This window comes from Brienomyrus brachyistius, chromosome 22, assembly GCF_023856365.1.
Source record: "Brienomyrus brachyistius isolate T26 chromosome 22, BBRACH_0.4, whole genome shotgun sequence".
NCBI classification, from domain to species: Eukaryota; Metazoa; Chordata; class Actinopteri; order Osteoglossiformes; family Mormyridae; genus Brienomyrus; species Brienomyrus brachyistius.
In genome coordinates, this window is record NC_064554.1 from 19,239,270 (window position 1) to 19,266,953 (window position 27,684).

Here is a 27,684-nt window from a genome sequence, read left to right on the forward strand (position 1 = left end):
TATTTAATTTATTTTTGCCTTATATTCGACATAGCGTACAAAGTTGCTAATCTTCTTATAAATATAAATTCCATATACATAATGAATTCCATTGACCAAGCTCCGGTGCTGACTAAGTATAAGACTATTGTATATGCCTGTTGTAGCTGGTGGATGCTTGACCTTGGGCACATCAGCACCACACTGGCTCTCACTGGAGCACCACACTGGCTCTCACTAGAGCATCACACTGGCTCTCACTAGAGCACCACACTGGCTCTCACTGGAGCGCCGCTAATTCAGCACTGCGAGAGCGGACAGCGCCTCTTCATCGGCACCCTGGCCAAGCAACAGCAATTATACATAGCCGGCGGCTAATGACAAACCCAGCTGCCACTGGTTAGCAGCCCGAGGGTCGTCAGTCACGGGGGGGTCGGCCACCACTGCAGACTGTAAAGCTCCACCTGTATTAACGGGACGTCTCTCTCCCCCACACAGACTTGATAAGCTGCCCTTTCTTGGGAACTCAAGCCCTCTGCTGCTCCTGTCTCATCACCTGTCACAACATATAAAGTATCGGAAGCCACTGTCATGCATGTTTAATTTGCAGAGCTGCACAGTAATGAACCGCAAATGTTAAGTGCCCGTGATGGAGCTGTGATTGCTGAAAAAGCAGCATCCATCCTGCCTGTCGACGAGTTATAATTGATGGATGTCTGACTCCAGTGATTCATTCCCATTTCAAACTAACTAAATATTCACCTCCAGCTCCACCCTGCGGAGACAAAATCTCAACAGACGCTTATAGCGAACTAAGCTGAATTTAAATATAGTAAACATGAATAATCATCTGTACCTTCAAATGACTGTCCCTTGGGTATATATCCAGAGTTCTGGAAAATGGTGTTTTGGTTCAGCTATAAAAGTTGCAGCCTGTCAAAAAGTTACATAAAAACCTAGAATAAAGCACAGGGGCCCATAACAGTATTATGCCTGTTTGTGAGCAGAGGCCAATTAACATCAGAACAAATTGCAGAGAGTCTTGAGTCTTATTTCCAGTAAATTTCCAGGTTTCTCTAATCCAAATGTAAAAGCAGGATGGATAATCAAGCAGCAATTCTGGACATAACAAATTTCACAAATTCGTCTGGCATCTCGACAGAGAAAGAAAGAAGAATTCCATCTGGATCCGAGTACGTCTGGCCGAATATGCTGGGGCAGTCTGTGTCGATGGCAGACGAAGAGGACGCGGGACAGGACCGAGGCAAAATGTGGCAGATTCCCGCAGCGTGCTGTGAATCGCTCCTGTCTGTGAGGAGAATGTTGCAACTGAGGCTATGGACAGCAGGTGGTGTAGCAGTTAAAGAGCTGGATAAAAGCCTAAGTGTGCTAGCAGCCTCAAATCTCAGGAGGAGAATGTCTGGACCCCCAAACAGCCAGGTACCCTAAATGTGCCGGTAAACATCAGGGGAAGTAATGAACCGTAAGCCGTACAACTTGCCGGCCGAGGGTCATTAATCATGTAACATTAGATTAATCACAGCTCACACATGAAATATGATGTATATGATGTTGGCCATTTTTCACAGCAGATTTCTGATGACAGGATTAATGGGACAAGTATGGGCTGAGGGGGAGGTGTCGGATTTCACAGAGACACATGTGTCTCTCCTGCCAGGAAACACAGGCCCGACAGGCCACTCGCAGGCTGGGGGGTGGAACTACAAGCCGCAATGGCAGGCCGCACTCTGGTGTTAGCGCTCTTCGCGTTCAGGGAGAGAGGCAGCGGAGCACGGCGAATGAGATCCGCAGGCTCCACATCTTCCCCTGGGACTGCGAACAAACAACTGGATGCTCTCTCCTTGTCATGATGACACACTGATCCCGGACCAGATGGCTGTGTCTGTTTAATAGGGGAAATTGCATATCGAATCTGCTGACCGAGACTGAATGACGGGGCAGGAGACTGTGACCATCGAGAGCGCCACACAAACCATCGCTCTGTGAAGGAAACGGCCGTGGCAAGCGAGCACACTGGCCAGCACTGTCTGACGGGCCGAGTTCATTTTTCTGTGCCGCCTGAGCTTCTGACCAGCAGCAAACACGATTTTAATGAGGACCTGGAGTGAAGTACAAAAAAGCGCAGAGGAAAAGCATTATAATAATTCAGCATTTTATATAAAACACACCTGCATTTAACATATAACAAGTGCAAAGGTGCTGTCACTAATTAGCTTGCTGTCACTCTAAATTAACACTGAATCAACTAACGGCTGATTCACATGTAACAGATGTTAATGTGCAGTAACCACATTTATTATTTCAAAGTAATGATTACCAAATGAGCATCGGGTTCTGCCGAGAAACAAATGGGTTTTAAATTGGTTTTATGGATGGGGTAGCAATCAGGAAAACCTTAGCAGGGCAGACGAAAGTAAGAAAAAAATGCAAAGCTCATCAAAAGACTAGAGAACTAGAAGACAAATAAAGCATTAAAAATGCAGCATTTGCATGCTCATTGCCGGCAGATAAACCAACAATCAGTTTGACACAATTTTCAAGGATCCTACTTCAATGGGTGCTTTTGCAGAATCATTATGCTACTATAGTCAAGGACAAACTGGCAGAACACTAAGCAGCTCCTACGGCTTCACGCAAAATGATCAGATCTTTACGATTATCGGGCTTTTTCAGGCTCAAACTTATCTAATGAACTGCGAGTTCATTGTTTGTGTTTGTTTGTTTGTTTTAACAGGAAATTCCAAAATGTCTCCTACAAGAGAGACCTGACCAAGGTGGCTGGACAAACTCACCACACTGCTCTTCAGTTTACCGCTCGACATACCATAATACTGTCTACGAAGTGACAGGTCTTGCAGGTCTTTGCGATTGACCCTCTTCTGTTAACCTTGGAGGCTGATGTCTGGCTATTAGAGGAAGACGCGCCTGTACAGCACCCCCCCATACCAGGCAGCCGTCACAGACCCCCCCCCCAGTCTGGCCAAATGGTGTGTGAAGGTGGCGACAGTTCAGCTGTGAGCCCAAAGCCCCAGTGGGGCGAGCCATCTGCAACAAGTGTCGGGGGTGGGGGCTTGTTTACCTTTGGCACTCTCTTTGTCTTCATTAGCACTAATTAACACTCATTAAGCAGACACATGACAGGACCTGTAGAGTGCCAAAGTGCCCATACAACCCCCACTCTCTTCTAATGCCCTCTGACAGAAGAGGGGGGCCACCCAGGACACCTCTGGGTCCCCTCCCCCAAATCCACATGCAAAGTGGCACTCAAAGAGCTTGATGGCAGTTGGGTTTTGCATTGCGATGGTTTGCATCATCACGCCTCATAAATACACATTACATAAATACAGAGATTTATGCAGTAGGTTATCATTTCTTTCTTTGTTTTAATTGCATTAAGAAACAGGAAGACACACTGTTTTTCTTCTGGCCGCTGTCCCTCTGACAGTCCCAGCTGCCCACGAGGTCCTAGGAAACACAGCTTCAGGGAGACAACTGCCCGTCCTGCGATGCCTCGCCGAAGCAGATGGCTCGGCCACTTCTATTCATTTCCCAGCATGCCTGGGGCTTGGTGTGTGTGTGTGTGTGGGGGGGGGGCTTCTACTTCAAGCATAGAAACCCTTTACAACTAGAATGGTAGCCCTGGAAGGGTCATAGCAGTACATTCAGCCCTTTTTGTTTTCACATGGGAATATCTATGTTATACACAAAGAGATAAGGAGAATGTACTGACAGCACGTTGCTGCACCCACCACATAACGAACCACGTCAGGGATGAGAACCGGAGTGCAGTCGTGCAGAGGGTGACACCTCAGCACCAAACTAGTCTGAATAGACCAGCGTGAGTCTTTTTCCAGTGACTGCAGTGCCAATCCTGCCACCAACTACCAAATTTAACCTGTAAGTATGAGGACCTCCTTATAGGGATGGATGCAGATTGGCGTCACAGCCAGGACAAAGCAAATGCAAGTTAAGGGCCTTGCTGAAGGGCCCAACAGTGTAGGATCACTGCAGGCATTCACAGGATTTGATACCAATGACCTTCCGGTTGCGGGCACAACCCTAAGCGTAACCCTAACCCTAACCTTAACCCTAAACCTAACCCTAACCTTAACCTTAACCCTAACCTTAGAGCCACCACTCTGCCTGGTTCACTCTATGTTATGCTACGGCACCAGAAAATGAGGAAAGATGGTCTTCATTTCTATTGAAAAAAGTAATAGTACAACAATTTCCATGCCTTCTGTCTGATGGGCTGAGTTTTCTAAGTGTAGGTAAACAAACACTTTGTGTTAGACCAATGTTGGCAAGTGACGCATATCATTATTGACCTGGGTGCTTGTCGGTTGGCTAGCAATATATGTGGGATTACATGCAAAATGCTTTTCACTAAACAAATCCTTTATCTGGGTGCTGAAGCTAATCTGGATATAATGAATATGGTAATGCTTTATATTAACTGCACCCTCATAATGCATTCATAGAACATTCAGTGCACCTTCATAATGCATTCATAAAACATTCAGTACACCCTCATAATGTATTCATAGAACATTCAGTACACCCTCATAATGCATTCATAGAACATGTTCTATGAATGCATTATGAAGGTGTACTGAATGTTCTATGAATGCATTATGAAGGTGTACTGAATGTTCTACACATGCATTACAAAGCCATTATGAACGTGCAGTTAATGTAAAGCATCACGGCAAATGCCTTCGCTGGGCATTCCAGTGACAAACTATTATGATCGGTACCTCAAGCACGACTGAAGCATAAGGGTGACCATGTCTTCACTGTTCATGCACCCACTACCTGGAACCAGTGCTACTTACCACTTGACATCAAATCCCCTTCATCCCTCAATACTTTCACATTAAGAGCTAAAACCTACCTCTTCAGAATAGCTTTTGATCATGGCTAAACATTTTGCTTGACATAATTATTCATCTTGATTTACCTTTTCATCTTTTTAATCTGTGTTTTTCATACACTTCAGTTTTATTGTGCATTTCTGTCTCTTGTACCGTTTGACTTTTCGTGACGGTTCTACGTCGCTTTGGTCAACAATTGTTGTATTAAATGTGCATCATAAACAAATGTAGTGAGCGAATTCCGTTCTAGTTCCATGTGATTTCTATGCTCCACAGCGAAGTGGAATTATGACCATTACCTGTTTTTGCCCAATGGGTGAACAGAGATGAACAGAATGGGGGGGGGGCGAGGGGGGGGTTAAATTGGTGGCTCCCAACAAAGGATCGCACCCAGTGTGGGTTTCAGAACCTCTCTTCTCCTGCGCTTAGGCTCCTCCTACCATCACCAAGTTTTCCCATGTTCAGCACCAAACCAAACCAGCACCTGATAAGTGCCAATGCCCCCCCCCACCCCGTCAGAGCCGCCCCATCGTCCCTCTCGTGAGGCGGATGGCTGAAACATTAGCGGTTCTCTAAAGCTTTAGCCGTTGCTGCTGCTCCAGTTCTCTGGTCCGCTGTGTCTATTTAATGAGAAGTTGCAATAAAATGAGAATTATTTCCTAAAATAAATACACTTTGCTAACTCATGGGCATGAGTTACGGTGCCCACTTAAGCATCATTCCAATTTAAAGTTTTTTTTTTTAATAAAGTATGCCAAGGTAATAATGTCGACTATTAGTCCAAAGCCTGAGAAGTACCGCCCATCAGCAACTGAGTATGACTTTTAGCAGAAGAATCCTGACATAAATAACCCAATTATAAACAAAGATACAAATGAAAATATACCTGAAAAACACTATATACCATAAAATAAATGAAAATAATATTATTATTAGAGGAAACTCTCCAGTACACTTGTATCAAACTACTGTAATGCAGCTATTGCTGGCTTACAAATATAAATATAAAATTAAAAATAATTCTGTAATTATGCAGAAAAATTACAATTATAAATTACAATTACAATAATTATTTCACTGCATATGTTTAGTATAATTACATAAATCCTTCTTATTTGATAATGATATAGGTGTTATTTTGAACGAATTGCTCCTCAGTTTGATTCGGCTGAATGATCCTATATCACCCCAGGAGCTGAGATGGAGGTTAATAGATGGCTGTAGTAACACTGCCAGTGTGTCTTCAGCCTACATGTGAAGCTCTCTGCCTTCATCTCCTACTTATAAACCCTCTGAGTATCTCAGGCTGCTTGCTGGAGAGATGAATCGGGCTGGAGACTCCGGGGGGGTCGGACCTACCCCTTATTACCCCTTATATGCTCTCCACCACTGTCCCCTTTGCCTGTTATTCTCTACGGCTCTATATGCAGCACTGAAGCACCCTAAACACTGACGATGCGATCTGTTCCGCTGCAGGAAAGGAAACACCAGCGATGACAATGAGAGTGACAAAACGACAGGTCGGCTTCGCTTCGGGAAGGACCGCCACGGCGCCCTTCCGCGTCTTCTGTGTGCGCCAGTCATTTCAGACAAGGTCCCGAGTGCAGCGGTTTGGCACAGAAGCAGAGTCATTACTTCATCGCTTCATGGCGAAGTCTGCATCAAACATCTCTGCCGGCCCTGTGCGTTATGACTCATCGCTTCACTGGAGGGTTAAATGTATATTTTGTATCTGAATTTTATTACGAACCAAAAAAAGACCTATTCACTAATGGTTTTATAACCGTGGGCTATTAATTTCGGCTGAGGTATCCCTGCCATCTTCATTTGTATGGGACAGGGACTGGAGTAGGAGCTGGGCCTACTTACTCCATAGCCCCATATTTAGGACCACACTAAAGAAGGTGGGGGGGGGGGTAAAATCCAAGAACCTCTGCAGGGGCTACCTTCTCCTAGTACCTCACTACAATGCAAACATCTTCATCGTCGGACTGAGAAGGGCTACAGGTGGAAACATGGCAGCAGGTCCCACACTCTCCCTCATTGGTTTCAGAAGGGCCTCCAACACCAACCACCTGATAGCAGTGAGATGGTCGCCTCCTACAGGCCTTCAGAAGAGCAGCAGTTACTTGCAGGTCCAACTCTGCCTCCCACTTCAGGTAACGCTCACAGCAAACGCAAATGGAGCTCATCAGGCACAACATGGGACTATTTTGAATCCAGTGTATAAAACGGACATTCCCTCCTATTAAGTGCTAAAAATCCACCCTCCGTTTACCCTCAGAGGCAGCAAATAGGTGCTTTAGACCATTTTTAAATAAGAAAGTTTCTCTAAAATGTATATCTGTGCTCAGTGACACCAATCGGAAACCAAAAGGAGAAAAATCGCTCCCAAGAAACCGCTGTCCTACCTGGATGTTGTCGAACGAGGTTTTGTTGGTGACATCATACAACAGCAGAAGAGCTGAGGGAAGAAAGAGAAACGATGGAATTACAGGGGCGGTTTTTAATGGGAGGATAAGGTCCTGGAGATCCTGTCAATTAAAGCCAGGATGAAATCTGGGTGACCAGCCTAGTGCCAACAGCACAGCTCAGACAGAGACAGGGACTCATCCCCTTCCACACAGACACGTCTGGGCTCTTCACATAATAACTTTCCGGTTTGTCAACTCGCCTGGCCCTGTGGCTGTACCTTTCCCTTGTTTTTAACAGTCAATTAAAATAAGAACTGTTTCTTCCCTGAATTAGGTAACAGCCAAGCCGATCCCTGCCTTGGTAATGAGAGGGGGCTCATCACGGACTGGTGGTGATGGCCAAGCAGCTCGGTGTGTGGGCGGTGAGATGGGGGACAGGCCTGGCCAGTGACGACGCGTGCGGGCTCGTCAGCGGGCGCGGACGGAGGGGGGCCAATGGAAGCCTGGGGAAAGCGACGAATCGGCGGGGGTCGCTGACAGTTGGGGGGGGGGATAGAGGAGGTAGAGGGGGCACACCCAGCACCAGAGAAAGGTGATGCTGGTACAACAGGCTGTCACTTAGGCATGAGGACATGATATTAACACAGGAGCAGGGGGGTCGCTGAAGCCTCCACTAATACCAACAGCAAACATCTGGGGGCAACCAAGCAAACCAGGACCAGGCCAGTTGAAAAGGCTCAGAATCCAGCAAAACTGAACGGCCCACAAAGGCCACCGTCCACACTTATTTACTTAGCAGACACATGTGTGCAGCAACTGGGTTTAAGGGCCTTGGTTCAAAGGTCCAACTGTGATATGACAACTCCACCACAAAATCTGAACCTACCATCTACTGGACAGTCCCCAACCCACTGAGATACACATTGCCCCACCACCATTTCAATTACGGTTAAACCTCAACAAATAAAAGTTTCCAATAAATATTATCCAACCATCCTTCAGCTCCATTTCCAGGGATTCGAACTCAGGAGCAGGCGGTGCTACCCAAGGAGATGCTGCGTCCCCAGCAGCAGTAACACACTCGCTCTGTGAGTGGCTTCTTTATATCGAAAAGAAGAACAAGCAACGTGACAAACAGTGACACAGGTAAGAATGACATATGAGCAGGGGATGACATCACATCATAAAGGGAGACGGTTATTTTGTTTGCCTCCAACACATGGTCCCCTGTCCAGAAGAGAATTCAGCATGGCAGGCAGGGATAACAGAGTAGCAATAAAAGACAGCATGCTGAAAAGTACAAAGACAGCATGCTGAAAAACCTGGGAACAGTGTCCCATTTGGGCACCATCCAGCACGATGGGCTACTGCAGGACGGCGCCCTGGTCTGCTGCAGGACGGCGCCCTGATCTGCTGCAGGACGGCGCCCTGGTCTGCTGCAGGACGGCGCCCTGATCTGCTGCAGGACGGCGCCCTGGTCTGCTGCAGGACGGCACCCTGGTCTACTGCAGGACGGCGCCCTGGTCTACTGCAGGACGGCGCCCTGGTCTACTGGTCCCCTCAGACACTCTGTGCAGGGGTCACACTGACCCCTCACGCCATGCCCGCTCCCTCCAGAAGCTCTGGTCTCCTCCCAGGGTTATATAAACTGCCGTTGCTAAGCTGTCCCTGATGTGCTGAACTGGTGCGCATCACAACCCTGTGCTAGATAACTTGATAGATTTCACTGTATGTCAGAATCCACAATTGATTGAAGAAGGGTTAGAGAGGGAGACCCAGAGAAAGGTGCTTAGGAACCCGCGATTAAACAGTTTAAATCCTAGAGCCCAAAAGCTCCTTGTGCTTTATAGAACATATCAGGCATCCACCATCATCAGGTAAGGTGGAAGTGAAGCAATTCCATGATGAAGGAAGCATTACGAAGTATTTTCGCGGCCCTCTGGGGTACCGCCTATGCGGATTTCAGCAACCGCGCCACCTTCCCTGGTCCCCAGGTACAGATACAGCATAAAGAAGTTAGTCTTGAACCTCAACAAAAAGACAGATTCAGGATCAGAGATGGACAAGGAATCAGACTCTTCCAGAAGTCCAGCAGGCTGCCGCTGGGTGACTGGGTAATTGGTAGGCTCGGTAATTGCAGCACTTAAGTGAGCGCAGTCATCTTGCTCGAAAACAAAAACCTTCCTCAGTACTGTCACTCAGTCAGAGAAGGCGGGGGACAGGAATGTGGGGGGGGGGCGTTGGGGGCAGAGTAACAGAGAAATAGATTATAAAAAGCAGGAGTAAGCGAGGCCGAGGCGAAAAAGGGATGGGAAGAGGATGGGAGCTCACACCTCACTGGCGAAAAAGGAATGGGAAGAGGATGGGAGCTCACACCTCACTGGCGAAAAAGGGATGGGAAGAGGATGGGAGCTCACACCTCACTGGCGAAAAAGGGATGGGAAGAGGATGGGAGCTCACACCTCACTGGCGAAAAAGGGATGGGAAGAGGATGGGAGCTCACACCTCACTGGCTAATTACAGTCCGTTTCCTGCATGAAGACCAAAGCAGCAGCAGGTTTCCAGAGTAACGTCTGTCTGGTAGAGTAACAGCGAGACAGAGGACTGAGGGCCCTCATCCGGAGCACCTGCAGGGTATTACATAGCTGAGCTCCCCCCTCCCCGCTCACTCGCTCGACACCCAGGACACTGCAGGGGGTTTGCATGCAACAGGCTGCCATTTGGGAACAACTGGGTGCATCTGAGGTGCAAAGAGAAACTGACACGGTCGAGGGGGGGCGAATATGAAGTTTGGCTGGCGTGTCTTTGCAAATGTAAACAATGTCTTTGGTGCCTGACTCGGAAGTGGGACTTCATGCTGATTAGCTGAACCTCCTACATGACGGCTCCATAACGGGGAGCTCCGGGCCCATGCTGGCTAGCAGGCACATGGGAAATTACAGGATTTTTTAAAAAGCAGAATAGGGGTCATAATGTTGGGCTCTCTGCATGAATTATCATTAGCCATTTTGAATCTGTGAGGGGGCACTTCGGGGGGGGTGGGGCAATGAGCTTTCAGCTGTGCCGGCCCTGGGGGCGGGGTTGGTGGGAGTTTTACTTAAAAATGTTCGAAGGACAGAACAAAAAATGATTAACTCTTAATGGTTAACTCTCAGGTTGCAGAGGAGGTGGGTTCAAACAACTAAAGGAGCTGGGATCAAGACATCTGATTGGTTGATCTTGGCTCCTCTAGTTGCTTGAACCCACCTCCTCTACACCTCCTCTACATCTCATTGATTATCTTTCAGAACCATTTCATTCTGCCCTCACATTTTTGTGTAATTAAAACTCCAATGAGCATGGAGGTGAGACATTAAAGGCATGTTGGTTATATAAATTGTCATATATGGGGGGCATTAAAAGTCTGCTGGTTGTATATTACAAGGATCCAGGAAGCAAACTGTGGCCAGCCTATTACACCGAGAGAGGAGCCGGCGCAGATGGGCGCAGCGGGCCGTCAGCGTGGGGGGGGCTGTAGAATTTAATTTCTTTGTTTCACCTGAAGCCCCTGGTGTTCCATAAACACACTGTGAATCCAGACAAGACAGCCGCGAATGCTGGGCTGGGGGGCACCAGCAAGCACGGAACCTGGGGGGGAATTAAACTTCCCTTAGGCTGTGCTTCTCATCTTTCGCTTGAATAAGTGAAAGCAGAAACACAACTTAACTTGGGGGGGGGGGGGGGGGGGTATTATCAGAACACTCGGAGTAGATTAAGAAGCCCGACTCCGGGTAACGGAACATATGCTGCATTTTTCCGGACGGTGAACCGATCTTTCCCGCAAACAACTAAATGCCACCAATATCGCATACAGTTTACAATATCGCATACAGTTTACAATATCGCATACAGTTTACAATATCGCATACAGTTTACAATATCGCATACAGTTTACAATATCGCATACAGTTTACAATATCGTCCCACTAACAGAGTGCAGCAACACACCGATCAACAAATCAGATGAAACCTAGTGCCTTGTTGGGCGTCGAGTGGCAAACATGACGCCAACAGGTAAGGGGTGTCGCAAAGCAGTACTTCCCAACCCAGTCCTCGCGGACCCGCAGCAGTCCACGTTTTTGCTCCCTCCCAGCTCCCCACCAACAATGTGGCAGGGAGCTGGTAGGGAGTAAAAATGTGTACGGTCTGTGGGTACTGGGTTGGGAAGTACTGCTTTACGACACCCCTTACCTGTTGGCGTCATGTTTGCCGGGTTTCATCCCACACTTACCCCACTCTGGCCCTTTGTACCACGGCGCATGTTTGATGTTTGGGGCGTCCCTGAACATGACTGCCTGGCAGAGAGCAGGATATGTGAGCCAGCTGAATGGAGACAGTGGTGGGGCGTCCTTGTGTCAGTGAGTGGAGACACCAGACACCATTGTTGTACACGGCACCAGGACCGCTGTAAGGGATCTGCGAAAGCTGCCTGCAGCTTGCTAGGTAAAGACCCCAAACTCTTGGGAAAAACAACACCGACAGGCATTTTCACTCTTTTACAACATTTTGACTCACAGGCTATTTGCTTTGAAGAATAACCAGCAATCATCTAAGGCACTCCTCTCTGTCAGAGTGAGGGGAAAGCAAACGACAAGCCACCATCAAGCAGGACGTGATCAGCGATGTGACTGGACAGGAGGGAGCAAACGCCCGTCAGCGAGAGCCTGCAATCATCCACCTGTCTACAAGCTGATAGACAGGGAGAGTTTATGGAACTCAACCGGCGTTCAACGTGAGGCTGGAACTCCTCTGAAGTCTACATACTGTGCAGGGCACAAGATACGGGGCAGAGTGACTTTAAAAGCAGCAAACAGAGCCACGAGCACCTGACTGGGCCAGGAGCCAACTCTCAAGTCAGCAAACCTGCCGTGCAACATGTTTGTCAAGTCAAGTGACGTAAGTTGGGCTTTATCATAATACAAACCACACACAGGAGCACGAAATAAGGTATGAAATTGGCTGGGAAAAAGATAATGGTGGTGCCAACATGTAGAGAATAAAGTGCCCTTGACCCCTCACTGTCTTGACTATGATTTGACAAAAGCCACTAGTGTGTCACAGATGGCCCCCGGCTAAGAGACCCTCCTACGCGGAGCAGACCTGCGGGTGACACTGTGCTTTCGCTCGCTTCGTACCCTGAGGTCTCTGAATGGGGTCTGATGGAGCAGAAAAATTCCCAGCCAACTTTCAAACTCAAACAGGCCCCAGTGCCACCCTTCCCCAGCCTTGGCGGCTCCCCAGAAGTCTGCCCGCCCGCTCAAAGTCTGTTCTCACCCACACCCCCTGCCCACATACGTGTGCGCATGTCATGGTAAGTACTACAGGCTGGGGTCCCTCTCGTCCCAGAGCAGCGGGACACTGGACATACAGAGATATGCTACAGAGATTTTGGTCATTGGTTTGACTCTAGATGCTGACAGAGACACACTGCCATGGTCCCTTATCCACTACAAGCTAATCGCAATGGGGGGGTCTTCACTGTCCTCCTCTCTATTACAGACACATTACAACCGGAGACTGCAATGCTAGACACATCTCTAGTCACCAAATGTTTCCATGGTTCATTCTCTAACCACAGGCATTTTAATGATCTGATGACAAATCACTAGGGTTTGTCTTGTGGTGGTCTTGGGTCAAGGATCAGATCTGGATAACATTGTAAAGTTCTGTCGAAATGATTGGACGGTCTGTCATTCCCCTACATTTGGGCCGTGTTTTGAAATCAATACGTTACAATTTTACGTTCGATTAAATAAAAAGAAAAATGATCTATTTCATGTCAGAAGAAAATGCCCTTAAACATCATTTGGCCTGAAGGGGACCGTCAGGTCACTACAGAGGATTACAGAAAGTAATCCAAGATGCACTTACGCAAATACAGCTCATGCCATTTCATTATGTCTACACATGCCAGAGACCAAGAAGCACCATTCATTTTAACAAAAATGAATTATGGCCACATTCTCAGATTTGTCCAGATTTGTTGACGGTGATCCAGTTGGCTTCCCGCTGTCCCTCGTCTTGGCTCCGCGAAGCCTCCTGCCGATGGCCGCGGATGAGTGCCGGATGGAGGTTATTAATAGCGCACTTAGCACCTCTGGAGCGCGGCTGTCCGACAGCCAGTCTGAGGGAGGGAAGCGGGAAGGCAGACAGGAACAGGCCCCGGGAGAGGCCCCAGTGTAGACAGCAGCCTGCTAACGGCCTCTAAACCCCTTCTGTGAGAGGCGATGTTGGGATGTGGTGAGCCTTAATCATGACACAACCTCGTAGGCAGGATGTAGCACACAGGAGCTGGGTCCCGGGGTCCCTCGCTCAGGAAGGAGAGGGACATTCTTACATTAAATTACAATACCAGTCTAATGCATGAATGCATGAATCTCTCTCTCTCTCTCTCTCTCTCTCTCTCACACACACACGTTTGTATTCATATTTCTTTGATTATTCTATTGGAAAAACCCTAATCCTAAGAATGACAACCCTAACCCTAACTCAGTCCTAACCCTAACCCAGTCCTAACCCTAACCCTAACCTTAACCCTAACTCAGCCCTAACCTTAACCACAGGTATGGGTCGCTTCATGCAGCACTTTTGGCATTTTTAGTTTTTTGATTGCAGTCACAGATCTTTATAAAACACAGAGTCAGGTGGACTTCAACCATCTTGTATATGTGATGCAATTTGCTGCCTGTTTTTTTATTCTGGGGACAAACTGCTGGTGTCACAGAATGACTTGTGCATAATTGTAATGACAAACAACGCCGTGAATGGTGCAGGCTTTGCAGCTCCATTGCTGTCCCAGTCCCTTCCGGGACGAGCCTTTTCGCATGCCACGACAAGCCATGTCGGAGTGGAGGCAGGCGGAGCAGATGCAGGTGCATTTCAGCCATTTCTCCGTGACACCCCGAGTACATATATAACCCACACAGGCCGGGGCCTCCACTCCACCACAGCGTCCCAACCTCCATCTCATTTATTTTTCTCTCTCTGTCTCCAGCTTCGCTCCAACACCTCCGCTAAAGGCAGGAAGCGGCGAGGGGCGGAATATAGTGTGGAAATAAACACCTGTTAGCAGGACCTTCGGGGGTGGTGGGGGTCAAGCTTGTGGGGGGGCCGAGCTGGAGCGGCAGTCGTGGTGCATTGTGGGAAAAAGCTCCTCGGGGTGTGGGGGGGGGGATGGGTTTGTTTCCGTTTCTCCTTAACAAGGATCCACACTGAAGCCGATCAGATCTCCTTTGTATAGGCAGAAACTCAAAGTCTGCTTTTATCACTCTTTCAAATCAAATTAGATACACTCTTGTGCAAATGAACTGAAACAGGTTCAACATTTCAACGTATAACATGACTTACTTCCATTTGGCTGCAGTTTAGCACAGAATACAACAATTTTGAGCAGTCTTTGAAGATCGTGGGGTCCCAGTATCATACTTCAATTAATGCTTGAAGAAGCTTATCCTTTGCGGTACAGCCCGTTCACCGAAGGCACTGCTTACCGATTGACCACAGATTCTCTACAGGGTTTAAATCCAGAGATTTTCCAGTACCTCGATTTTTTTTCTTGTTGATGATCCCGCTGAAAGATGCCTGACCCTTGAAGAAATGTAACAATAATGAAATTTCCTACATATGATGATGTAGCCCTAAGCCACTGAAAAAGTGATTAATGAAGCCATATTGTTGGCTTTCAGGAATGAACCCCAAAATTACTACTAGTTTCTATTAATTTGCACGAGAGTGTACAATAATTAACCACCAGTACCTCCGGTTGCTCCTTGCTATGCATAAAGAAATCCAGGTGAATGATGGCTCTCTGGGGGCTCTCCTCGCTGCGGTACTCGACATTTAGCCGGAGGGCACAATGCAGAGCGACGGTGGGCCTGCGTCGTCCACAGCAGCCCTTAAAACTCCAAGCACAGAATCATTCTGAAAGCCGGAACTGAATGAATGACGTCCTTTGTTAACGGCATAAATAATGTATGTATTCGATAATGGCGGCGCTTCGAAGGGGACAGGCTGTGCAGACTGAGATCCTGAAGGTCACGCACGCTTAAGGAGTGGGAGTTGAATGGCCTTCGCAGAATGGCCTTTGCTGGCAGCGCATGTGAAGAGGGAGACGCAGCGTGAGGGCGATGCTAAGAAGGCCAGGAATGGAGATGCGGGACGGTCTGATCCGGGGATCGTGCAGCCGCGCGAGGACAGACATACGAGCACCTGACATCTGTAGCCTGCTTATTAAGATGCTTTCGTTCTTCGTTTTAATATTCGACTGCGGTCCTGAAGGCACATAGAGAATCCCGCAGAGGCCAGGAGAGCAGCTGGAAACACGCAGTGGCGATGTTACCGCCAACACTGGACTGCCAGCTTCGGATTTCTATTTGTCCGGCTACAACCTGCAGACGTGAACCTAAGGTGGTCTATGCCGCCATAATAAAAATTGCAGTAAAGGAATAAAACAGAAAAATAAAAAATAAATATGTAATGAATAAGGAACAATAAGTTACACTGAATAAGAACGAAAAATTAAATAAAGAAAAAGCCAAGGGTTAGAAAACAGATGCGAATCTCACAGCTGAAAGCGCGTGGTTCACGCTGAGGTGGGAAGGGCTACATTATGACTGGCGTGGAAATGTTTAGTAATCTGAGGTTCTGAGGTTAGAAGCTGTCTGAGTCTCTCATTTGTCACCGGGGGGGGGGGGGGGGGGGCAGGGGGGGAGGAGGGAGGCGAGGGGTCAGAGCTCACCGTGCGCGTCTCGATAGTAGGCGTGCGTGACGCTCCGGAATCGCTCCTGTCCAGCGGTGTCCCAAATCTGTAAGAGGACGGACAAAGAAAGAGATCAGAAAGAGTACAAACACTGGTCTGCTTTACTGGCGACTCCTTGGCCCAGCTTGAGAGTCAGAGCTCCCAGTTACAGGCACTCACAGGACAAGGCACTTCCATTTATCATCTGACTGGAACACTGTTAAGGGCCCTGACACGCATTAGGTCAGGAAGCGATCAGATCCTAAGCGATCGGGCCCTAAGTGATGCCATCCCACAGGGATGGGCTATTTCTGAGCTCTACTGCATACATCCGCTGCTATAGAGGGACGAATTACACAACCCAGGCATTCAACAGCAACAGCCATTATGACTCTGATAACAGGGACCAGCCGGAGTCTCGCCTGATTTCAGCCGGGGTCAGATACAGATCCTACCTGCAGCTTCACCTTCATGCCGTCGATGTTCAAGACTTTATTCTAAAAATACAAAAACGAACAGAAGAAAATGGTTAGATACTGAATCACCGCAAATTCCACTTTTGATAGAAATATGAAAGTCAAACATCCTGGTCAGTCATCCACATGTTTGTCTATCCGGAACGTTCTATTCGAACGGAGGCGTGTAAATTCATAATCATATTTGTCGAACTTCCCTTTACTCTTTTATAGCTTATGAGAGGTGAGTGTGAATGAGCATTGTGTGCCACTGTTTAACTTCAATGTTTACATATCCTCAGATGTCATGTGGTGACCACATTGTATCTACACTGTATGAACAGCCCAGTGCGGGTGGAGTCAGCTGACGGCCACATTCAGTCTTCCCCAGTGCCATGTCACTAGTGCGTCAATCCTTCAATCTCCACTCTTGTCCCCTAAGAATGTTCCCTTCCCTCCCACCCCCAAATCATATGACTTCCCCATGGAAAATCTTACACCACGTTTCGCCTCTGAACTTTCTCAGCAACTGAAACCTTGTTCTTCTACCTTCATTACCGAGGAAGTGATCCGAAGCCATCTGATGTAGATACTGCCACAAGCCTTACCGACTCAAACATAATCAATAACCGTAATAACAACAACAGCGACGACAATGATAGAAACAGTAACTATTACTCATCGGATGCGTCTCTTGATCAGCATGTCTGTTTTTAAATAATAAAAGACCAAACAGAAAGGACATTAGCATGGCCGGCCAACAAAGAGGTCAGTTGGAATCTGCCTGTCCTGGCAGATGATATAATTGTCTCAGTTGCTTTTCAATGAGTAAAGCCAATCCCCTCAATTATTCACTTGTCAATATAGTAGCAAAGTATACAGTTGGATAACATGAAGACCATATCATATAGAAAAGAGGTTCCCAACCCCCGGTCCGCGAACCGGTACTGGTCCACGGCCAGTAATCCACCAGGCCTCAGAACGCTGGCGGTTTTGCAGAGGGGATGGCTGGTTTCCAAAAGTAAACTATACATTTCCAATTCTTTACGACCCATCATGTTCAATTGAATTTTATTTGTATGGCACATTTTCACTACAACATTACATTGTCTCTAAGCACTTTACACTATCCCCGCCCAAAGCCCCCAGTGAGCAGCCAGAGGGGACAGTAACAAGGAAAAAACTCCCTAGAAGGTCAAAACCTTGGGAGGAACCAGTCTCAAAGGGGGAGGCCCACTTCCCATGGGCCAGTAGAGGATGTTGTGTTCAAGAGTTCTGCTTGCATCTGAAAAACGTGCAAAGGGTTAAAGTTCTAAAATTGCCCGTTTGACCAGTCTATGACATTTTCGTACGACGTAAACCTTGTCAGTGGTAATCAAAAATCTGGGGACTCCTAGTCCAGACGCTGCCCTGCAGATAGGGTAGACCTAGCACTTGACATATATGGCACGTTTCACTGCAGCAAACAGGTTCCATGCGGGTTCCAGATAAGAAAGTAGAACACGACTGCCATTGCCCCTCTAGCTCGCTCTTCATTCACAGACATGTTCTCAAGCGAGGATGCATGTTCCTTTACCTATGGCCACACTTCCCAAGTGCACTTTCGCAACATCGGCGCGGTGCACCGAGCTACGGCGAGACGGCACAACAGCACCTCTCAATGAACGTCACCACAAATTGCAGCTTATTTCATCAGTGCTGCCATGGTGACACGTGGCCGGCGTGTGCAGCCTCTGTCACGGTTTCACCACAGGAAGGTGTGGCCCAGATGCCGTGAGACGTTCTGTTGTAACAACTTATTTCTGTTCTTCCTGCAGCAGGCTGATGACCCACTTTCCGTGAAGGCTAACAGTCTCAAAGCCTGGACGGAATATTTGTGACTGAAGTGCTAAGCAGTGGCCAGATCTGCCGTGTTCCTCCGCCTCAAATGGTTAGATCACTCATGGGCAAGGTGGAGAACTTCTATAACGTTCATCATATGGAGTGGGAACATACAGAGGCATGACATATTTCCCAAGAGCTCAATCACTCCATTTCACTGGGTGGATGAGCACTTCTGGGCCACCCAAGAGTGGCAGAACATAACCAACTCATTGCCCACACAGTTGTTAAGTGGCATAGTTACTGTAGGCGATAGACAGGAAAGTCATCAAAATATGCCGCTATTTTGAAACTCGTTCTGCATTCATCATCATTAGCGGCGTGGTTTAAAGGTCAAAGCTGTCAGAGCAGAGTCTTAATTATGGAATGCTAGCTTGGTAGTAATGAGACAATAAGACTCACCAAATAAGACATGACACCAGCAGTTTCATAACGAGCACATTACTCCCTAATTAGCAATGGTCCCTTTGTTCTCTTGCGCATTTCTCACCATCCCCATTTTAAGGCGACTCTGGGCGCTAAACTACTTACATCCTAAAAATACCTTTCATTTCCTGTATGCAAGGCGTAGCATTTAATGAGAAATCACATGCAAAGTCAACCCACCACATCAGGAAGCCAAACTGCTGGATTACAACTATTAGCATGTGATGCAGTCTGAGAAGGAAGCGGCTCTGTAACAAAGCAGACCTTTGGCACCAACTTCTAAGCAAACATTCTGTAAGATCTTGAAAAAAAGAACCATTCACACATCTTGCCAGTTCCATTGTATCTTGGTGTGATTTTTCTAACTGATTTTGACAAACTTGTACAGATGCACAAATCACTAAAGCACTTCAGATTAATTGGCATGGAAGCTGCCTCGTACACAGGTCTTATTTGTGTACCATCAGTCTCAGCCCTTCCTGGCTGCTGCTGCCCAAAAAGAAGGCCTACGGTCACCTCCAGGAAGAGCCCATCTCCTGCCTAAGCCTCATCCGCCGTGAATGGCGACGATCCAACAAGCTGGTGTGACAGCACTTTCTGAGACTTCAACCGATAGCCTTCACATGCTCTTACCACAGCTTGTGTGAACCTGATGTTACAGTGAGAGAGGGAGGCTCCCGACTGGGGGGAGGGCTAAGAAGAGAAGGATTAAAGGGATGAAGAAAAGGGGGGGGGGGGGGTGAGTGAGCATAAAAAAGAGAAACGTAACAGCAAGAGTAGGCAATAATGATAAACCCTTCATTTGACATTACAGGCACTCCAGCATTCTTCTCCTCGCATACCCCTTCTAGCTCTCCATAGCTTGGGGGTCACGGTACAGGGTCAGCCCATGTGCAGCACCCCTGGAGCTGGGGGCTAAGGGCCTTGCTCAAGGGCCCACGGACATGTGACTCTTCTGCTGAGCCGGGGCTTGAACTGGCAACCTTCTGATCATGGACTTAGTCTGCTGAGCCATGTACCCCTCCCCATAAGAGGGTTATAGAAATGTGCTTGTGACTGAAAGGTTGCTGGTTTGAAATCCCCAACCAGCAAGGTATCATCGAGGTACCCTGAGCAGGGTACCGCCCCCATACACTACTCCGCAAGTGCTGAATTAGCTGCCCCCTGCTATGCCACGATGTCACATACAGGTTAAATGCAGAGGACATATTTCATTGTTGTTCACTGTGTGCTGTGGTGTGTCAACAATGACAATTGATCACTTTCAATCTGTTGACAGACAGACACGCTCTCTGCCTGACAGACAGAAGCAGTAGAGAAAGCCAAACTGGGCAGCTCAGGGGACTTTGAAGCATTACCAGAACAAGCGGAGGACATGAGGAAGTAAGCAGAGTCTCTCTGGGACTGAAGGAGATGTTGCATCAGCAAACCAAGCAGCACCCCTATGCAGACCTCTGCAGGCTGCTTCACTGAGAAAAAGCAGAGAGGTTTGCAAGAAGAGGACACCGATTTCAGAAGCGCCGGGAGTCGGGGGTCATGTGTTTGCAGTCGTGACCCCGCAGAATGCTGAGCCATGCCCTTCACTGGCAAGGGGGACGGATTACCATGCGACTCTGGCATCGATGAGAAGTTCTAACTGCATCAAGGTCACATTACTCTGCATTAACAAATACAAAAACATTTTGCCAGCTTCACCTGACATGCAAAAGAAGTTACGGCTGCCCGGCATTTCCTAGCAGGGCTAATTAAAATCTGCTATGTCCGGACATATGGTACATGACTTGCGGAGGCCTGCTCCTCGGTCGTTTAACTGCAGATCGCCTGGGAAAAGACTGGCCCCTCGGTGTCCTTTTCGCACTTGTTCAGAAACAGAGGAACCCAAAGGACTGGAGACATTACAGCGAGATCACAGGCTTTCCCATTTGTATTCTGCTTTGGTGAACTGTGAGAAATAATAGAGTGACTCAGATTTTCTTGTGAGAAATCAGCTCTGAAAGCTTTACGGAAGAATGAGGGTATTAAAGACGAATCTCTACAGGGGTCTGCTGAAGACTCCACTTCAAAGGCGCCGGGGTATCGAACTTTATACAGTGTTTATACTCATAAAAATTACAACTTTAACAGTTAAATAGGAAAGCATGTCTCTTCAATAGTAAATGAAAGCACATTTCCCTAGCAGATATATTTTGTTCCTTTATATAAAAGTGATGAAATACAGGATGATATCTATTCTCCGGCACTAAATAGAGGAGGCAGCTTCTCCAGGTGACCTGGCTGATGGAAGATCATTGGCTCTTTGATTTCCCAGCTTTGCAGAACGTTTTTGAAACAATTCAGGTTTTAGGGTCAGGAAGCCATGAAATGCTGGAGCAGAATGAGAGCTCTGGCCTGAGGAGATGAATCTTGGTCTGTCACTCAAACTTAGTCTATTTAAACACTCTAGCAATGGACAGTTTTTTTAGGCGGGTGGGGGGGGAGGGAGGGCCTTGTATATGCCTTTATTAGGTGATATTTACTCGCGAGTACCACAAGCATCGAAATGCATTCCAGCTGGACCCCCTCCACCTGACCCCTCATCGCTGCCTCATTCATTACCTGCCTTCATCCAAAATGGTCAAACCGGAGCTTCTGACTGAAAACCTCCTTTTTGGAGTCGCATAGCAACAATGTCAAGGAGCGAAGCTCTTGTTCACACGGCTGCCATGATGATTAGCGAGACCCGGGTTTCGCATGGCGCTGAAGCACGGCGGGGGGGTTTGGTCTGCTTATTACAATCATCAAACCAAGGGACAAACTACCCTGCCAGGCAACAGGAACCCAAATCATGATCTCTGCACAATTTTACAAATGAAACTGCGGAAGATAATACTGCAGCAGGTCCGAAAGATGGCAAATCCGATCAAAACAATGCTGAGCTCACGCTTATCTGGTGAGTGGAATTTGTCGATAAGACCTCACTGCATTGTAACTAGCTGTGGCTCTTGGAGAGAAGAAAGAGAGGAGGAAGAACGGCCAGTGAAATGAGCACGAGCAGCGAGGCGACCTGTAGGACAAAAGGCCTCCTTTCCCAAAACCAAGGCCTGATCCATGGCATCGACCCCTTCTCTCCATTAACCTGTCCCCCATGGCTCTGCCATTAAATATTGATGGCTCCCACCTCAAGGCCACACTCATGGCATCCTGTTGACATTTGAACAGCAGGTGGCAGCACTGAAAAACTCAGGTTCCCTCATTATTAATTACAGAAGACCCAAAGACTACACTGAGAGGCACACCAAGTCATGGGGAAACAGACAGACAGACAGACAGACAGACAGACAGAGTCACAGGGTCGCAGGAAGGCGGTGGGACAAGTGACATTGATTATTAAATTGTGTAGAGGCATCCGGCAACTACTGCATCAATGTCCCATCAGTACCGTGCCGGAAGGCCAGAGCACACCAGAGTAATACTATGTGATTTAAGCAAATGGCTTAACCCTTCTGCCTTTGTTCTGCCTTCAGCCACATTCAGATAAAAAGCAGGTGTGCGTCTGAATACCCGACTCGGATCATAACATGGCCGACTCCCGCAGAGAAGATGTGGGGCTTCACCTAAAATTCTGTGCTTAAGCCTTTAATGTGCCGCCTTTTGGTAAAGTGGAACACGAGAGCAGTGAAAGCAAATGAAGAAGTGGCAGAAAGGCATGCAAACAGATAAAGAGCAAGAGAGAGGAGGAGTGCGAGAGAGAAGAGCAGCTGTCAGAACCAACAAGGGCCCTTTGACTGATCCTCGCAGGCCCGAAGCCCGACAGACCGTGAGTCTGTGCTTATTCAGAAAGGCTTCTTTGAGGAATCTGGCAGGATGTAGATGAGACCCAGCTCTGTCAGCGCTGGGGGGGGGGTCACAGCATGCTCCTTATGTACTCCTCTGCTGCAGTTACCATATATTCACAGGTCCACTGTACGCTATCATCCATCCATCCATACCAGCTTACCCACCTCAAGGTCTGGGCTGGAACTTATCCCAGCAAGCAGATAGCACAAGGCAGGGGACAAGCCAGATAGGATGTCAGTGTACATATAAATAACACACATTTTTAAAAATAATACACACAATATACAGGGTGGCTAAAATCTTTCTGTGCAGAATGCACTTACATTTTTTTATGTAATACGTTTTCATGTAATATTTAAGTTCTGAGGAGTTGCTTGGCTTTGGGCTAATCACACACCCACACAGATACAGACATACGCAATATCAGCTGGGAAAAATCCTCCCAACCGCTGCTCAAACAGATAAACTTATATTGTACAAATAATTATTAATTAATCCTACAAATAATGATTGTATTACAAACTACACAAATAAAATTCTGTGTATAATTCACTGAGGTGTCAGGCTGGACAGAGAATATTAAACAGAAACATTTGCCTGAAAGCCTGTTTGGCCACTGAACAGCCATGGTTGGAGGCTGACTGAGAGAGCGGAGTGAATCTCCTGACGGTACCACTGGAGTGGGAAGAAACACCGGCACTTCACAGATCATTCCCCTGTGCTGCTGTTGGGTGGATAGACCCTTAAAAAACAAAACATCATAATGCCCACTTTCACATTTAATCAAGCAGACAGAAGATGGCAGAGAAGGAAGCCTTTATAAAGACGGAGCTCTTTACGAAGAAGCAAGCGCCGCCAGGTTTGTGACATATCCCTACTCCGGTGGATCCGACGTTCTAGATGAAGACTCCTCCTGAACCTTCAAAACCATTCTGTACTTCTACCTTCACAGCAAAGAACTACTCACAATGTCCATCCTTAGCCAAAAAAGAGGTATTACTCAATCAGGGTGTTCAGATGCTGCTTCTGTGTCACCTCACATGTTATTAATCTCTTCCTTTATGCCGTCTCACTCCTGAAGTGGCTCTCCTGAGATACTTATTTTCACATCTTGAACGCTTCAAAGGAAGTCAGACAAATACACTAAACAAAAACAGGTATTACCTCAGACAGATTTTGGCAACCAAAAAATGTGCGTTTGTGATTTTAAACAAAATTAAAAAAAACAAGCAAGCAGTCAGCCAGCTAAATTATGGAGGTAATTAGCTGTAATTTGCAATTACACAAGGCCTCCTCTGCCATCCCACACAGACAGTTCTTACAAAGCTTTACACTAAGAGGTATTGCTACCCGGAGTGGTGTCAGAAAAGTAAGTCATAGACAATAGTGTCTGCCTCTGGGCGGGGGTTTCATTGGGGAGCATGGGGCTTGCATCAGGAAAAAATGTCTGGCACCCATTGAGTGGGAGCCTTTGTAATGGGGGGAGGCACTGACCGAGAAAACCTCTACAGCAATTCAGGACAATATAATAAAAAAAAAAATCAATGTGAAGTTTATGCTACATTACATGCAATCTAAGTATGTCTGAAGAATATACCTTGGTTGTTAGAAGTTAGAAGTACTACAGGTTTACTTTTTATGGTGCCTGTGGAGGCACACAAGTGCTCAAGTCACCGGGCGTCCAGGAGGTCAGCACTGTCCAGAGCGGAGGAATCTGTCTGCTTCACCCACCTACTTCACCCTCGGTGAGACGACATCAGAAAACCTCCCTGCCCCGACTCAGAGGTAGATAACTTTTTTTTGGAATGTCGCTTAGCTTAAACACAAACGAACATGGGATGGTGACCTTTGCACAGAGGCGGCTGGTATGGGAGACACTGGAGGATGAAAGGTTCAAGGTGGATTGGGGGGTGGGGGGAGCACAGGCTGACATTTTAACAGAGCTGCAATCTCTTTAGAACTTTATGGCTCCGCTTCAAAAGTCACCCGTGTCCACAAACCGACCTCATGCAGATGCATAGTAACAGCACGTCCTCTGTGTGTGTGTGTGTGTTGGCTTCCACTAAGTCGGTGTGAGAGATGTTTGCCTGACCCCATACTCCCCAGTCAGTCCACAGCTCAGGGACGGACAGTAAAGTTTATGACTTACTGGATGCCCCTCTGGATCATTCAGGTCCAAAAAGGAAAAAATCCAGACGAGATTTTGTTTCAACCAACCAGTGAAGTATAAAGTGTTACAGGCACAGAGGACTCAGCTGGGTGGTTGAAATTAAATCTTGTTCTGGATTTTTACTTTCTGGATCTGAACTACACACTTCTGCACTCCTTGCCACGGATGTTGGCGTCTCATTTGGAGCATTGAGTTCCCCACTAGAACGATGCCGACACTGACAGCATCAGGAAGGAGAACAATGAACTGAATCCCACACGGTACGCAAAACGGGGGGCGGTGGCGCGAGGACGTGGACATGCTTCTACAAAATTGTGGGGGCCCCCGGGTGCCCACCACGACACTGCCAACGCTAACGCATCCGTGTCCATAGAGCAGCGTTTTCCAGCTGCCTTAGAGCCATTTCTCCTGTTCATGGGAGTGCTGGTTTGTCCTACAGGATTGTCCGAAGGATTACATCAGTCTAAGATTCCGGCGATGCTTCATTTTCAGTGAAGCTGTTACTCTAAATTACCCACCTACATCATTAAGCGGGACGCGTATGTCCAGCTGACTGACCAAAGAACGGACGATGGACAGAGAGGATGCGGGACAGACAGACAGCTGGCTTTCTGGCTTCTGTCTGACATCACCTGCTCCCTGCAGGATTAGCAACCGCTACTGGTAAGTGCACAAGATTAATGGTGGTTAAGCTTCTTCTGTGAATATCACAGAAAACCGTTTCACATTCTCGACCAAACGGCGGCCGCCATTAATCAAAGCGGCACCCCACAGCTCAACATGGGCGGGGTGTGGGGGGGAAATGGAGCTATTTAGATGGGCTTGGATGACGATACCTCTGTCAGCCAATGGCGCCGACTGAGCATGGATGGGAAAGCGTGAGCATCTTTATCAATAAACACAAAGGAAAGCAAGAAGAAAAAAATACCTTCAGGGACCAAAAGATAAACTGTGTTGTTAGATTTCAGCCTGTTTCTTTCCCTTCTGTCCTGCGGGTTAAAAATAAAAAGATTTATAACTAAAAATTAATTAGGTTTATATACAATTACCATAATGATATGTGGCTGGAAGGAGTCGAACCTGCTAATTCTAGCTGAACGGAATTAGGTGTTCAGGGCCTGACTACTAGCTAAAAAGCAGGAAGGCAGAACACATCTAAAAGGGTACCCTGTGCCTTGGTCATTATTCATTTCAAGCATCTGGAAGTTCAAACGAAATCTCCCTTGCACACTATAGCCAGTGTAGGGTTGAACTAGCACCCCAGCAACCAGTGCACGAATAATACTTCCCTGGCACAAGGATGGTCTTTTCCACAAAGCAGCAATGAAACACTAAGTGTTAATGGTTAATGCACAGATGTATGCAGAGGATTCTGTAAATTAAGATGGAAAAACTAAACTAAATTAAAATCACCCATGGGCTCATTTAGCAAATGGGATTCCAGTCAGGGATCAATGAGACTGAGGTTTCTGTGACAGTATCTCTAATGTAAGTGGTCAGGGTTACAGAGGCAGGTCAAGGTATGGTGTCCCACTCCATCACCATCAATTTGCAAACCGAGACTGACTGACATGAGGCAGGCCCACAGTGCCCCGACAGTGCTGAGACCAATCACTCCTCCCCGCCATTTGAGGCGGCATCTTTACCTGCAGGGGCCAGGCTGTCTCCCTTACCAAAACCTGATGGATCAGTGTCATCTGGAAAGCAAATGAAATGAGCAGCACTGGGCCGCTAGACTTCAGCAAACGCGCATCCCTGTGCTCCCAAGATGCCCACCCATCTCCTCGTGACGCGGGCACTTGCTACAAGCCCCCCGTGACTCTCAAAAGAACACAGAGAATTACATCTAATGTATTTGGCAGATGCTTCTATCCAAAGCGTCAGACATTTGAGAAATTTCCCTGGAGCAGCTGGGGGCTAAGGATGTTACTCAAGGGCCCAATGGTGATATCACACTGCCAAGCCAGGGATCTGAACCAGCGACTTCATGCTGACAGGCATCCCATCCTAACCCCCTGAAGCGTACACTACTCCAGAGTTTCTCGACCACGTCCTCGGACCCCCACAGGGGCCACGTTTCTCCTCCCTCACAGCTTCCAGCAAAAACATGGACCGTCTGTGGGAAGCACAGAACTTCTGCCATAAGTACATGAATTACAGGAAGGTGGGGGACAGATCATGCCTGCTTCCTGTGCTTGATGTTCATTCCCCATATATGTGTTTTGGAGACAAAGAACGCAATGTAACAGTCAGGCACTGGAAGGATGGTTAGGTAGATCGTTGGGGGAATAAGTTGGGGGGCTGGATCATTTACCCTTCAGAAGGGTGAAGCAGATCTGCCTGGATCTGGATCAATAGCAAGGAAAAATCCCGGAAGGAGACAGACAAAGCAACCCGCTTCACAGTGGGACTCCAAAGCCTAGTTTGAGTCCAAAGGTCCCAGAGACGTCGGTCAGTGAGGTCGGTCTGCTCACAAGGTGGGGACACTCAGGCTGCTACAGAAATAGCTTTGCTGTCTATTTCTGTCCAACCTCTAAACTCAGCAATATTAGTTCCATCACCAATGCTTTTATAGAATGCACTTGGGAGAGTATTTCATATTGTGGAAATGTAGCACAAACATAAACCATCACTGGCGGAGGTATTCATCTGCATCAAAACACACTGCTGAAAACTTCTCAAAGAAAATGCATCAGATTTGCAGCAAGGTGTTTAAAGGTGGGAAATGATTTTGTGATTTAGACACAGTCAGAAAATAGGCAACATTTTTTTCCGCCCAAAACTTATGTCATCCAGTGCCTGTGCATAGCTTAGTCTTTCACTGAATTTAGGCATGTCCTTTGGAGAAATCTTGTCAGGGTTTCCCTCACAA

The 27,684-nt window shown here is 47.4% G+C and overlaps 1 protein-coding gene across 3 annotated transcripts in view; it reads right to left on the reverse strand.

The window, feature by feature from the left end:
* Positions 1–27,684, reverse strand: part of LOC125717831 (ras-related protein Rab-26-like) — a 113,467-nt gene that overhangs the window by 20,160 nt on the left and 65,623 nt on the right. For all 3 annotated transcript variants that reach the window (XM_048991132.1, XM_048991133.1, XM_048991131.1), the window contains 3 exons: positions 16,520–16,561; positions 16,065–16,131; positions 7,286–7,338 (listed from right to left, as the gene is read on the reverse strand). In XM_048991132.1, the coding sequence (XP_048847089.1) occupies positions 7,286–7,338; positions 16,065–16,131; positions 16,520–16,561 (162 nt within the window). The remainder of the gene's footprint in view (positions 1–7,285; positions 7,339–16,064; positions 16,132–16,519; positions 16,562–27,684) is intronic.